The 13,527-nt window shown below is 55.9% G+C and overlaps 1 protein-coding gene across 4 annotated transcripts in view; it reads left to right on the top strand.

The window, feature by feature from the left end:
• Positions 1 to 13,527, top strand: part of CARD11 (caspase recruitment domain family member 11) — a 140,098-nt gene that overhangs the window by 106,440 nt on the left and 20,131 nt on the right. For 3 of the 4 annotated variants that reach the window (XM_050785654.1, XM_050785655.1, XM_050785656.1), the window contains exons 10-15: positions 2,154 to 2,330; positions 4,306 to 4,357; positions 7,058 to 7,140; positions 8,613 to 8,713; positions 10,547 to 10,599; positions 13,365 to 13,497. In XM_050785654.1, coding sequence (XP_050641611.1) covers positions 2,154 to 2,330; positions 4,306 to 4,357; positions 7,058 to 7,140; positions 8,613 to 8,713; positions 10,547 to 10,599; positions 13,365 to 13,497 — 599 coding nt within the window. The remainder of the gene's footprint in view (positions 1 to 2,153; positions 2,331 to 4,305; positions 4,358 to 7,057; positions 7,141 to 8,612; positions 8,714 to 10,546; positions 10,600 to 13,364; positions 13,498 to 13,527) is intronic. The other variant, XM_050785657.1, reaches the window with a different exon arrangement.

The following is a 13,527-nucleotide window of genomic DNA, read 5'->3' as shown; positions in this document are numbered from 1 at the left end:
CTGGAATGCAGTGGCACCATCACAGCTCACTGCAGCTTCAAACTCCTGGGCTCAAGCCATCCTCCCACTTCAGCCTCCCGGGTAACGGGACTAAAGGCACACACCACCATGCCTGACTAATTTTGTATTTTTTTATACAGACAAGGTCTCACTGTTTCCCAGGCTGGTCTTAAACTCCTATCCTCAAGTGATCCTCCCGCCTCAGCCTCCCAAAGTGCTAGACTTACAGCCATGAGCCACTGTGCCCGGTCGGCCCTTCATATTTTTGAAGCCAGAAGTTCCCTCCCACACCCAGCATAATCCACATCTTTTAGTCTTGTGTTTGTGTCTGTTTAGTGATGAGTAGAAGCCACTCATTTTGCAGTTAGAAGATGCAGGGTAGGGCTGGGCACAGTGGTTCATGCCTCTAATCTCAGCATTTTGGGAGGCTGAGGTGGGAGGATCGCTTTAGGACAGGAGTTCAAGACCAGTCTGGGCAACAGAGTGAAAATTTTTTTTAATTTAAAAAATTAAAATTAAAAACATAAATAAGATGCAGGGGGCTGGACGCGATGGCTCATGCCTGTAATCCCAGCACTTTGGGAGGCTGAGGCGGGTGGATCATGAGGTCAGGAGTTCGAGACCAGCCTGACCAACATAGTGAAACCCCGTCTTTACTAAAAATACAAAAAAAATTAGCTAGATGTGGTGGTGTGTGCCTGTACTCCCAGCTCCTCGGGAGGCTGAGGCAGGAGAATTGCTTGAACCTGGGAGGCAGAGGTTGCAGTGAGCCGAGATCTTGCCACTGCACTCCAGCCTGGTGACAGAGCAAACCTTCGTCTCAAAAAACAAAAAGAAGAAGATGCAGGGTCAAGCCTGACCCAGCCACTTCCTGGCTGAGCAGCCTCCCCGCTTAGGAGCCTCAGTGCCCTCTCAGTTGACCACAGCCAGCTGCTGGCCTCCTACTAGGGTTCCCCCGCACACCTGAACTGTCACTGGGTTTAAGACACCCTGCGGTCATTAGGGTTCCTAGTGCCTGTGAGTAAACCCTCATTTATCGACAATGTGAATTGCAGAGTGCATTTCCCAGCAGCGCCCCAGGCACTGAGAAGTGAAGGAATGCCTCCTCCAGGGTAGATGTTATCACTTTTATAGCTCTGGGTTTACTGAGCGAGGTCACGTGCAGGTGCCACGCAACGTGCCCTCTGCGCATTACCTCATTTACCCCACAGAACTGTCCTGCATGGAAAGCACATGCTCAGTGTCCTCATTTACAAAGGAAGGGACCCTGACTGGGTGCGGTGGCTGAGGCCTGTAATCCCAGCACTTTGGGAGGACCCGCATTCCCAGCTGCATTCCTGCATTCCCAGCTGTGTTACAGCGTGAACACAGGCCTGACACGTAGCCCACCATGCTGCCAGCAGGCCGTGTCCGGCGCTTCCACCCGTCTGCAGAGTGGGAGTCAAGGAGCAGCAGGCGGGTAACGAGATGCACCAAGGTGGGCTGTGCATACCCAGGAGTGTTCCGCTGCTATTCTGAGTCCCTGAAGGATTTTGCACAGGGAGTGGGACAAGACGCTTTGAGTTTGGAGGCAGCGCAGCATGAGGGTGCCGTGTGGCTTCGCGGGCCACGTAGTTCCTTCATGCCACAGCACTCCGCTCCCTATTTTGTAAAAGGTGGTGATCAACAACAACCTCCACTTGTCAGGAAGGGATTCAATGAAGTGGCAGCTATGAAGCACTCCAGACAGTACCTAGCACTGTTTTTGTTCTTAACATCATTCAGTCATTCTGAATATTTTTTATATTGTTAGCTCAGGCACTAGAGCTAGAATTGGCTAGAAATGGGAATGGCTAGAAATTGGAAATGTAATGGGGGCAGATGAGATGTAAGGGGTTGAGGCCGGTCAGGAGGCAATGCCTTTACATTGTACAGGAAGACCGGGGCTTGCTTGGGAGACCGGACCAGAAGCCCGGGAGGAGGAGGCATCGTTAGGCTGGAATGGTGGGGCTCAGTGTCTGGGGTTACGGTTGGGGTCAGGAAAGAAGAATGGCCGAAGTGAGCTTCAAGCTCGGGTGGCTGAGGGAATGATGACGCCGTCAGCCCAGCCACTTTGCCTACTGGTGGCACATTGCCAACCCCCATCACTAACGCCAGGTTTTCTCTGTCCCCAGAGTCTGCCCAGGAACCTGCCAGTAACCATCATCTCTCAGGACTTTGGGGACGCCAGCCCCAGGACCAATGGTCAAGAAGCCGACGATTCCTCCACCTCGGAGGAGTCACCTGAAGACAGCAAGTACTTCCTGCCCTACCACCCACCCCAGCGCAGGATGAACCTGAAGGGCATCCAGGTGCATGGGGGTGGAGGGAGGGGCGCAGGTGTAGGGCGGAGGGTCTGGGAGCCGCGGGCCCCTGCAGGCAACAATGGGGCAGCACAGTCACGCCTGCTTCTGGGTGGGTTTTGGGTGCCCAGACTGTGATTCAACCTATTTCAACCCTGTAAGCTTGAAATCCTGCCAACTCGCTTTTTACTCATTTGTACATTTTTACTGATTCCTTCACTCTTATAAATGTAATAGACGTTAAGAGAGAGAGAAAGAAAGACAGGCTGGGCATGGTAGCTCACGTCTGTAATCCCAGCACTTTGGGAGCCCAATGTGGGAGGATCGCTTGAGATCAGGAGTTCCAGACCAGGCTGGGCAACATAGGAAGATCCAGTGTCAAAAAAGAAAGAAAGAAAGAAAGAGAGAAAGAAAGAGAGAAAGAGAGAGAGGAAGGAAGGAAGGAAGGAGGGAGGGAGGGAGGGAGGGAGGGAGGGAGGGAGGGAAGGAAGGAAGGAAGGAAGGAAGGAAGGAAGGAAGGAAGGAAGGAAGGAAGGAAGGAAGGAAAAGGAAAAAGGAAAGAAAAGAAATTAGCCAGGCATCGTGGTACCTACCTGTAGTTCCAGCTACTCAGGAGGCTGAGGCAGGAGGATCTCCTGAGCCCAAGAGTTGGAGGCTGCCGTGAGCTATGATTGCACTACTATACTCCAGCCTGAGTGAGAGCAAGACCCTGTCTCAATAATGAGAGAGAGAGAGAGAAAAGAAAGAAGGAAGGAAGGAGGGAAGGAAGGAAGGAAGGAGAAAGAAAAAGAAAGAAAGAAAAGAGAGAGAGGAGGGAGAGAGGGGGAGAGAGAGAGAGAGAGAGAGAAGGAAGGAAGGAAGGAAGGAAGGAAGGAAGGAAGGAAGGAAGGAAGGAAGGAAGGAAGGAAGGAAGGAAAAGGGAAGGGAAGAGAAAAAGAGACAGAGGGAGGGAAAGAGAACGAAATGAGCATCATTTCCAAATTCAGGCTGGGCACAGTCACTCAAGCCTGTAATCCCAGCACTTTGGGAAGCTGAGGTGGATGGATCATCTGAGGTTAGGAGTTCGATGCCAGCCTGGCCAACATGGCGAAATCCCATCTACTAAAAAAAAACAAAAATTAGCTGGGCGTGGTGGTGGACACCCGTAGTCCCAGCTACTTGGGAGGCTGAGGCAGGAGAATCACTTGAACCCAGCCGGGCAGAGGTTGCAGTGAGCCAAGATCATACCACTGCACTCCAGCCTGGGCGATAGAGCAAGACTCTGTCTCAAAAAAAAAATAATAATTAATCTGTTTATTCTTCACAAATGTATTGAGTGCCAATCACATGCCCGTCACATGTCAGGCACCATCCTGGGAGCTGGAGTTAGCAGTAATCCTGTCGCTTTGCTCAGAATCTCATGCAACCTGAAGCCTATGGCTGGCTCTCGAAGGGGAGTGGAGTGAATGAATGAGATGCCACAGCAGGGCCTGACAGTGCCTCCGCCTCTCCCAGCCTTGCACACGCCGAGCCAGAAGGCTGAGGCAGCACATCCGAGCTGACTGAGACCCCGTTAGCACTCCGGGCCGGGGGTGGCCAGGGCACCTGCCCGGCAGCCTCACCCTCTTCTGAAACCCCCTCTGCGTTGTGTAGCCAGCTCTGCTCAGCCTCACACTCCCCGCACATCACTTGGTCCCCTCCGCTGCTCTTGGCTTTTGTCCTGTCTTCTGCCATGAGCCATATTGCACGGCTGCCCTGGGAGGAAAGCTTGTCTGTACCAGCAGCTGCCTGATTCAAGCCCAGGGGAGCCGCTGTGTCTTGTCGTCCCAGCCACGGGAGATGAGCATCAGTCCGTGTGCGTTCTGGGCCAACCCAGGCGGCTGTATGACGAGGGACAGGATGGCTGGCCTCGCTTTATTTTTTTTCTAAGCCCCAGTGACATGTGTCTAGGGCCCTGTTTGATTTGTGTCTCGTGTCTTGTTTCTTCCCCTCCCCTCCCTTTTAGCTGCAGAGAGCCAAATCCCCCATCAGCCTGAAGCGAACATCAGATTTTCAAGGTTAGTGAGATGCCCGGATCTCTCTCGGCCTGTCTCATCTGTCACTCTGTCTCTCTCAGTCCATCTGTTTCTCCCACTGTAGCGATCAATCCTGCAGGGTAAACATGGCGGGCTTTCGGGGGTCTCAGGGTGGTGGGGGTCCATCCAAATAGCAGTTAATGTTCGTCGTCATTCAAAGCGGGCAGGAGCCCCGAGCGCTGCAAGGTTCCCTCTGTGGTTCCCTCCACACCTCCCGCCTTTCCCAGTGGGTCTGTCCGGAACCCCTGGTGCATTAGCCGAACTGTGCGTTTTGCCTGTGGCTTCTCAGTGAGAGGAATCTTTGACCCTCTTCCAAGACTTCGCTGGGTGGTCCCCCACAGGACCTCACAGGAGGCTGGTTCGTTCGTCAGTCCCTGGTTCTTCGAGACACACCGCCTTCAGAATCTTCTCTTTTGTCCTCACCATGTCTCTGGGAGTGACAGATCGGCTAGAAGGGTTTGCCTAAGCAAATCAAGCACCTATTATGTGCCAGGTGCTGGAAGGCCCAAGTAGATGCCCATAGACCCCACACACGGAGGCAGGGCCACAGCCAGGAGGCGGAAAGTGCATGGGTCCAGAGAGTGGTTGGACAAAGGTCAGAGAAGGATCTGTCAAAAAGGGTACATTTGGCCGGGCATGGTGGCTCACACCTGTAATCCCAGCACTTTGGAAGGCCAAGGCAGGCAGATCACCTGAGGTCAGGAGTTTAAGACCAGCCTGGTCAACATGGTGAAACCCTGTCTCTACTAAAAATACAAAAAGTAGCTGGGCGTGGTGGCGGACGCCTGTAATCCCAGCTACTGGGGAGGCTGAGGCAGGAGAATCACTTGAGCCCAGAAGGTGGAGGTTGCAGTGAGCCAAGATGGCACCACTGCACTCCAGCCTAAGCAAAAGAGTGAGGTGCTGTCTCAAAAAAAAAAAAGAAAGAAAGAAAAAGGAAAGAAGGAAGGAAGGAAGGAAGGAAGGAAAGAAGGAAGGAAGGAAGGAAGGAAGGAAGGAAAGAAAGAAAAGAAAGAAAAAAAAAAGTGAGGGTAGGGTGTACGTTTAAACTGGGGCTGGAAAAGGGAGCCTTTTGGTGGAGGGACACAGTGTCAGGTCAGAGAGGGGCCCGTAAACAGAGGTGTGGAGACCAGGAGGTGCACGGGGCAGAAGCTGCCCTGCCGCCCCAGAGCGCAAAGCAGGAAAGCACTGGGCTGAGACTGTGGGTGCCTCGCTGAAGAGATGGACTTCATCCCGCACCGCAAGGATGAAGCCTCCCCCAGGTGGCTTTGGGGTGAGCAGGAGAGTGAAGAGTGCAGACCCATGCTTAAGGCTGTTCTCTCTGGGCATGGAGGTAGAGGAGGGAGGCCAGGGCAGGGGGCCCCGTCCAGCTCCCTCACGGCCATATCCGGTGTCTCAACGGCCTTCTTTATCAGAAGGGAGGTGCAAAGGGCCTGGGGCCTGCAGGAAGCAGAGAAGGGGGTTGCACCAAAGGGAAGGGACAGGATGTCGTGGCCATGGGGCTTCTTCGCTCCTCATCAGACCTTAGGCTGCCCAGTGCCAGGTGCTGGGGGCCCAGGGAAGGACAGCATATGGTTCCTCCCTACAAGACATCCGCTGATGGGGGTGGATGTACGTATATCTGTCTGTGCACACAACACGGGCACACACAGCAAGGGTGGGAGCAAGGAGGGGACACAGACAGCAAAGCCGTCAGACGAGGGCTGAGAGGACGTGCACATGGTCCCCAGGCAACCTGCAGCAGAGCCAGGGGTTGGGGCAGGGACATCAAGGGAGGCTTCACCCTCTCTCCCTCTAGAGTGCCATCCGGGGCCCCAGCTCATCCCCCAACACCCTCTCCTGCTGCGGAACACCGTCGCGGGGCCACAGCCTCGTCCACCCCACCAGCCCCGACCCACCTCACCTTCCTCCCCAAGTCCCAGCCTCTGAACAGTGCTGCTGCGTGCTCTGGGCTGCAGCCCCAGCCTCCCGTATGTTTATGTAGAGAGGTTTCCACAGACTTGGCCCCCAGTTTGTCCTCATCCCCATCAGCCAGCCCTGCTTGTCAGGGAGAGGCAGAGTCCATGGTGATGGCAGAGAATTGGACGGGAAGACTCAGGCCCCGGTTGTCCATTGTTCACAGAAAATGCCAGCCAGGGACCCCACACAAGTCCTCAGAGACACATGGCATTGTCCAGCTTTGACCCAGGCTGCCCAGGGGTGGCCCTTGCTGGGAGCTGGGATATGTTGGCAAACGAGACCGCCCCCCCGCCAGGAGCCTACTGTGGTGGGGGGAGACGGGAAAAGAAGAGATAATTTTATGCCTGGGATATCAGTGCTTTGGGAGGCCAAGGCAGGAGGATAGCTTGAGGCCAAGAGTTCAAGACCAACCTGGGCAACATAGCAAGACGCCATCTCTACAAAAAACTGAATAAAAAACAAGAGGAGGTTTCTGAGGGCTCTTTCTCCAGCAGATGCCACAGAGAGGGGAGGGAGCCCCCAAGGGCGAGAAGAGGCCCCGGACCCACCTCGTTAGAAGGAGGTTTGGGATGACACCAGACAGCCCCACGTGTCTATTGGCTATGGGGCTCTGACTTCCCTTTCCCTGCCTTTTCTCTCCCTTCCATCTCTCTTCCACCTCAAACCCTCCCCGGCCCCCTTCTCCTTTCTCTGTCTCTCCCACCTTGTCTTCCATGAGGACAGCCAAGGGGCACGAGGAAGAAGGCACGGACGCCAGCCCCAGCTCCTGTGGATCTCTGCCCATCACCAACTCCTTCACCAAGATGGTGAGCTGCGGCCTCTGCCCGACCTGCGGGTCCACTCCGTTGTCTTTCCCTGCAGAACACTGTCCGGGGCCCCAGCTCATGCCCACCACCCACTCTCCCTCCAGAGCTCATCCCACCGCCCTCTCCCACTGCAGAATGCCATCCAGGGCCCCAGCTGGTCCCCACCACCCACTCCCCCTGCAGAATGCCATCCAGGGCCCCAGCTGGTCCCCACCACCCACTCCCCCTGCAGAATGCCATCCAGGGCCGCAGCTTATCCCCACCACCCTCTCTCCCTCCAGAGTGCCATCCAGGGCCCCAGCTGGTCCCCACCACCCTCTCTCCCTCCAGAGTGCCATCCAGGGCCCCAGCTGGTCCCCACCACCCTCTCTCCCTCCAGAGTGCCATCCGGGGCCCCAGCTCATCCCCCAACACCTTCTCCTGCTGCGGAACACCATCCTGGGGCCCCAGCCTCGTCCACCCCACCAGCCCCGACCCACCTCGCCTTCCTCCCCAAGTCCCAGCCTCTGAACGGCGCTGCTGCATGCTCTGGGCTGCAGCCCCAGCCTCCTTTATGTTTATTTAGAGAGGTTTCCACAGCCTCGCAATGTATTTACACCTTCTTGCCGCCTCCTTTCCCAATTTAACACTTGGTGGGAGGAGGAGCTGGGCCTCCCAGGGGCTGTCACGCATGGCACAGGCGGTGAAAATTCTGCCGCAACTTCTCAGCCCCTGGCAACTCCAGCAGCCTGGGGAGCCGGTGGCAGGCAGGGCACAGAGCTGGGAGCAGCTAGAGCCACTACAGAGCTGAGGCTCAGGGCCCCCTCACCAGCCCAGAACCCCTACCCGGGCAGAGCCGGGCAGGGTCCCAACCACTGCATCCAGCATTGCCCACTCCCCACCAGGCAGCAGAAGGCCCAGGATTAGAAATTCTAACCCTGAGGGGAAGCCCTGAGAAGCTTGTCAGCTCAGCTTCCAAAATCAGGCCCTGGGGGAGGCAGAGATTTTATAATGATTCCTGTCTGATGGCGGCCCTGGGTGGCAGAATCCCAGGCTCTTACTAAGAGCGGCTCTGGCCAGGAGCCAGCAGGCCTGCTTTCAAAGGTCGCCCTCCAGCAGCTGTGCCGTCCGGGGACACCACTGCCCTCCCCACGCCCCAGGCCCACACTGTTCACCGTGTTTAGAGCAGGTGCAGCCCGGGAGCCTCGAGCTCAGCCTGTGCACCGTGGCAAGGCAGTGCCCCAGTCCCCCAGTCGGCCAGCTCCTGCCTGCGTCCTCCCTGTGAGCAGATGTGCAAGCAGATGTGTTCCAAGCTCGGCGGCTGTGGCCGCGCCGGGCTGAGCACGAGCCTGCTCCAGCCAAGGTCGCCCCTGAGAGCCAGCTCGCTGCCCCCACGCCGCCTGAGTAGAAGGCGGGCATGATTTTGTGTTGAATTTAGTCCCTGTGTGTGTCATATTTACGCACCCGTAATGTGTGTGTGTCTGTGTCTGAAGCAGCCCCCCCGGAGCCGCAGCAGCATCATGTCAATCACCGCCGAGCCCCCGGGAAACGACTCCATCGTCAGACGCTACAAGGAGGACGCGCCCCATCGCAGGTGGGTGGCAGGTGAGGGAGGACTGGGCGTTTGCCCCATGCCACCATGCCAAGCCTCCTTACCCCGTCTCTGGGCCAGTCCATGCTTGCTGACCCAGCCATCCTCAAAGCTACCCTAAAAGGCAGGGTGCTGCTCATCGTACAGATGAGGAGGCTGAGGCTCGGAGGAGGGAAGTGGCCACCCCAGGTTCACCGAGCTGCCTATCCAAGGACGAAACCCATGACCCATGGCTCCATGCTGACCAGAAATCAGGTTCTAGGGCCCCATGGCCCCAGGGTTTGGCATTTTCTGCCAAAGAATAAGAAACTCAAGGCTGGGCACGGTGGCTCATGCCTGTAATCCCAGCACTTTGGGATTACAAGGCCAAGGCGGGTGGATCACCTGAGGTCAGGAGTTCAAGACCAGCCTGACCAATATGGTGAAACTCCATCTCTACTAACATTACAAAAATTAGCTGGGTATGGTGGCGGGCGCCTGTAGTCCCAGCTACTTGGGAGGCTGAGACAGGAGAATCACTTGAACCCGGCAGGTAGAGGTTGCAGTGAGCCGAGATCATGCCCCTGCACTCCAGCCTGGGCGACAAGGTGAGACTCCATCTCAAAAAAAAAAAAGAAAGAAACTCATGAATGGCTTCTCCAATCTCCTCTCCCACCTTCCTTACTTCCCGAAAACCATTAGTGTCCTCACAAGGAGAACTACAGTAGAAGTATGCCTGCGCTATGGGTGTTTCCAGCCTGCCAGGATTTGGCATGTCACCTACAAAGTCAGAGGTTGTTGGGCGGTTTCCCGAAGGGCAGAGAGCAAGCAGTGGCCGAGGAGGCTAGATCCACACCCCGGGTCCTGCTGGGGCCTGGGTTTGGGCCTCTCAGCATGGCCTTCCCTGGTTGGCTCCAGAGATCAGCAGCAAAGATCTGCTTAGGCCAGGCACAGTGGCTCACACCTGTAATCCCAACACTTTGGGAGGCTGAGGTGGGTGGATCACCTGAGGTCAGGAGTTCAAGACCAGACTCGCCAACATGGCAAAACCCCATCTCCACTAAAAATTAAAAAATAAAAAATAAAAATAGCTGGGCACGGTGGCATGTACCTGTAATCCTAGCTACTGGGGAGGCTGAGGCAGGAGAATCGCTTGAACCCAAGAGGCAGAGGTTGCAGTGAGCCAAGATCGCACCATTGCACTCCAGCCTGGGTGACAGGAGCAAAACTCCATCTCAAAAATTAAAAAAATAAAAATAAAAAACAGACCCACGCCAGCCCCTCCACCAGCAGCTGTGTTGTGGGGGCTCCCTCTGGCCAGCCGGGGGCAGGTGTTGAAAGCAGCTTTCAGAAGCCACATGTGGCGTCTGCACCAAAGCCACCTGCGCCTTGAAGCACTATTGCAAAAACCACATGCAGACAATTGAGAACTCCAGAGCACAGCAAGCCTGCTCTGTCCACTCCTGCTGAGGGGCGCTCTGCTCCCAGACCCATCACACAGGGCAGATGGATCTCTGTCCTGTACCATGTCAGAGAAGAATGAGAGAGACGTAAACAGCAGGTGGGGCCAGTGGGGCCGGTGGGGCCTCTGTTCACCTGCCCTGGCTTCCCTCCTCCCCCACTGGAGGACGCAACCTCCAAGGCCTCTGGGCCACCCACCCTTCCGGGGAGGCTCCTGCCTCCTCCACCCCTCCTTGTCCCAAACTCCTCCACCCACACTGCCCTCTCAGAGGCAAGGCCACTCAGAAGCCTGGAACTTTCCAGAAGCTTCCCTCTCCCTCACTTGCACACACGCGCACGCGCGCGCACACACACACTCACACGCATGCTTTCCCTGCCCTCCCTTGTGTCTTGCAGCACAGTCGAAGAAGACAATGACAGCGGCGGGTTTGACGCCTTAGACCTGGACGGTACGTGCCTCTCAGATCCGGGAGGGTCCTGGATAGGACGGGTCGTAGAGGGTCACAGGTGGAGGGTCACAGGTCTTTAAGACCTACTATGTGGAATGGACTCAAGTCACTCTTGAACACAGAAGATAAGCCTCTGTCCCCCAGGGGGCTTGCTCGTGGCCGAGAGACGCCCTGTGAGTTTGTTCTTTATCTTGTAGGTAATGGGGGCCCATCCAGCTGTTGTGCAGAGGGCTCGAGCTAGGTCTGGGCTTTTAAAAAGCGTAGCTCTCACGTACTGTAGCCAGGCACCATGGAGGGGCTCGACCTGCATACCTGATCCAGTTTAATCTCAACAACCGCTCTCAGAAATGCTATCGTTACCCTCATTTTATAGATAAAGAAAGGAGCCTCAGAGACAGGAAAGAACAGGAGGGCAGAGGGTGGGCTGGGAGCAGGGCGTTCTCGTAAGAAATTCATGTATGGAGCTGTTAACCAGTCTGTGCAAAAGGAGTACAGAATGCAGATGGAGAGGCCGATATTGGAGGGGCAAGGCCAGGGGGAGAGGCCAAGCTTGGAGGTGCAAGGCTGTGGGGAGAGGCAGACCTTGGAGGGACAAGGCCATGGGGAGAGGCAGACCTTGGAGATGCAAGGCTGCGGGGAGAGGCCGACACTGGAGGGGCAAGGCTAGGGGAACAGGCCGACACTGGAGGGGCAAGGCAGGATGGGGAGAAGTAGGGAGGGTGAAGGCAGGATAGGGAGAAGTAGGGAGGGTGAAGGTGGGATGGGGAGAAGTAGGGAGGGTGAAGGCGGGATGGGGAGAAGTAGGGAGGGGCGAGGTGGGATGGGGAGAAGTAGGGAGGGGCGAGGCGGGATGGGGAGAAGTAGGGAGAGTGAAGGCGGGATGGGGAGAAGTAGGGAGGGTGAAGGTGGGATGGGGAGAAGTAGGGAGGGTGAAGGCGGGATGGGGAGAAGTAGGGAGGGGCGAGGCGGGATGGGGAGAAGTAGGGAGGGTGAAGGCAGGATGGGGAGAAGTAGGGAGGGTGAAGGCGGGATGGGGAGAAATAGGGAGGGTGAAGGCGGGCTTGCAGGGTCACCGCCTTCAAGCCTGTCTCAGCACCAAGGGAGGGTGGCAGCATCCCCTGGCCCGACAGAGCTGGCAGCAGGGGAGACCGTGGCTCAGAATCCTCCGGGTGTGCCCTGCCAGCCCCCTCTCTTCCAGGGCTCCCCCAGCCTTTGCCAGCTAAGGCTGCCAACCGATGAAACAAAAGATGAGTGGTCCTCTTTAATGGGGGAAGCATCAACGCTATCAAGTGTTAAAGAGAGGTTAGCACCTAATCGAGGCTGGGTAACGAGAAGAATTGAAAGAGTTTTGGAAAGGGGAGAGAATCCCGGGCAACCGTCCAAAGTATTTTGCAGTGTCGGGAAAAATTCCATTTGCAGAGAAGCCTTTGTTATCAGTCCCGAGCAGGTTTGCAGTTCCCTCCATCCCAGCCACCCGGAGTTCTATGCAGCAGATGTCTTTCCCCCAGGTGTTCCGGGTCCACCTGGGGTGAGAAGATAGGGGGGGCCTCCTACGGGGGCCAGACCCTCCTCTTCCCGCCCTGCTTCAGGCCCCTGCAGGCCGGGAAGCTGATGGACAATGGTGAGGCCTTAGGGTACCAAAATGAAATCTGGGGGCCCAACTCAAAAACAGAATGAAGCCAGCCACGGTGCCTCATGCCTGTAATCTCAGCACTTTGAGAGGCCAAGGCAGGTGGATCACTTGAGACCATTAAGAGTGACATAGCAAGACCCTGCCTCTACAAAAAAAAAAAATTAGCCAGGCATGGTGGCATACCCCTATAGTCCCAGCTCCTTGGGAAGCCATGATAGGAGGATAGCTTGAGCCCAGAAATTCAAAACCAGCCTGGACAGCATAGTGAGACCCCATCTCTATTAAAAAAAAATGTTTAATTATCTGGACATGGTGGTGTGCACCTGTAGTCCCAGCTACTCCAGAGACTGAGGTGGGAGGATCACTTGAGCCCAGGAGGTTGAAGCTACAGTGAGCTATGATCACCGCACTGCAACCTGGGCAACAGAGCAAGACCCCCTCTAAAAAAAAAAAAAAAAAAAAAAAAAAAAAAAAAAAAAAAAACTAGAACAAGCAACTGCTAATGGGAAGTCCCCCTTTTCCAGATACCAAAAAAAAAAAAAAAAAGGAATCTTAAAAACCAGATACCTGGGCCGGGTGCGGTGGCTCAAGCCTGTAATACCATCACTTTGGGAGGCCAAGACGGGTGGATCACGAGGTCAGGAGATCGAGACCATCCTGGCTAACACGGTGAAACCCCGTCTCTACTAAAAAATACAAAAAACTAGCCGGGCGAGGTGGCGGGCGCCTGTAGTCCCAGCTACTCGGGAGGCTGAGGCAGGAGAATGGCATGAACCCAGGAGGCGGAGCTTGCAGTGAGCTGAGATCTGGCCACTGCACTCCAGCCTGGGTGACAGAGCGAGACTCCATCTCAAAAAACAAAAAACAAAAAAAAAACCAGATACCTGACAAGGCTTCCCACTAAGAGGAAGCTCCTGGAGGCTGAGGAAGGTCTGTGTTGGAGACATTCAGTGTGGGACTCAGCCTTCTGTGCTAGGGAACCTCAGAGACCCATCTCCCAGGAGGCTCCCCAGGAGGAGCAGGGCAAGAGGCTCCGGGCCTGCCCCAGTGCCAGGGCCACCCCAGCAGGTCCCAGCACTGTCTGCGGAGCTCCCCGCCACCCCGGTACTGATGGGCCCTCGTCCCTCTGCAGATGACAGTCACGAACGCTACTCCTTCGGACCCTCCTCCGTTCACTCCTCCTCCTCCTCCCACCAATCCGAGGGCCTGGATGCCTATGACCTGGAGCAGGTCAACCTCATGTTCAGGAAGTTCTCTCTGGAAAGGTATCCTGGTGAAGGGGAAGCCGGGGTTGA

This window comes from Macaca thibetana, chromosome 3 (genome assembly GCF_024542745.1).
Source record: "Macaca thibetana thibetana isolate TM-01 chromosome 3, ASM2454274v1, whole genome shotgun sequence".
NCBI classification, from domain to species: domain Eukaryota; kingdom Metazoa; phylum Chordata; class Mammalia; order Primates; family Cercopithecidae; genus Macaca; species Macaca thibetana.
Note: the sequence above shows the minus strand (reverse complement) of the source record. Positions and strands in the feature narration are given on the sequence as shown.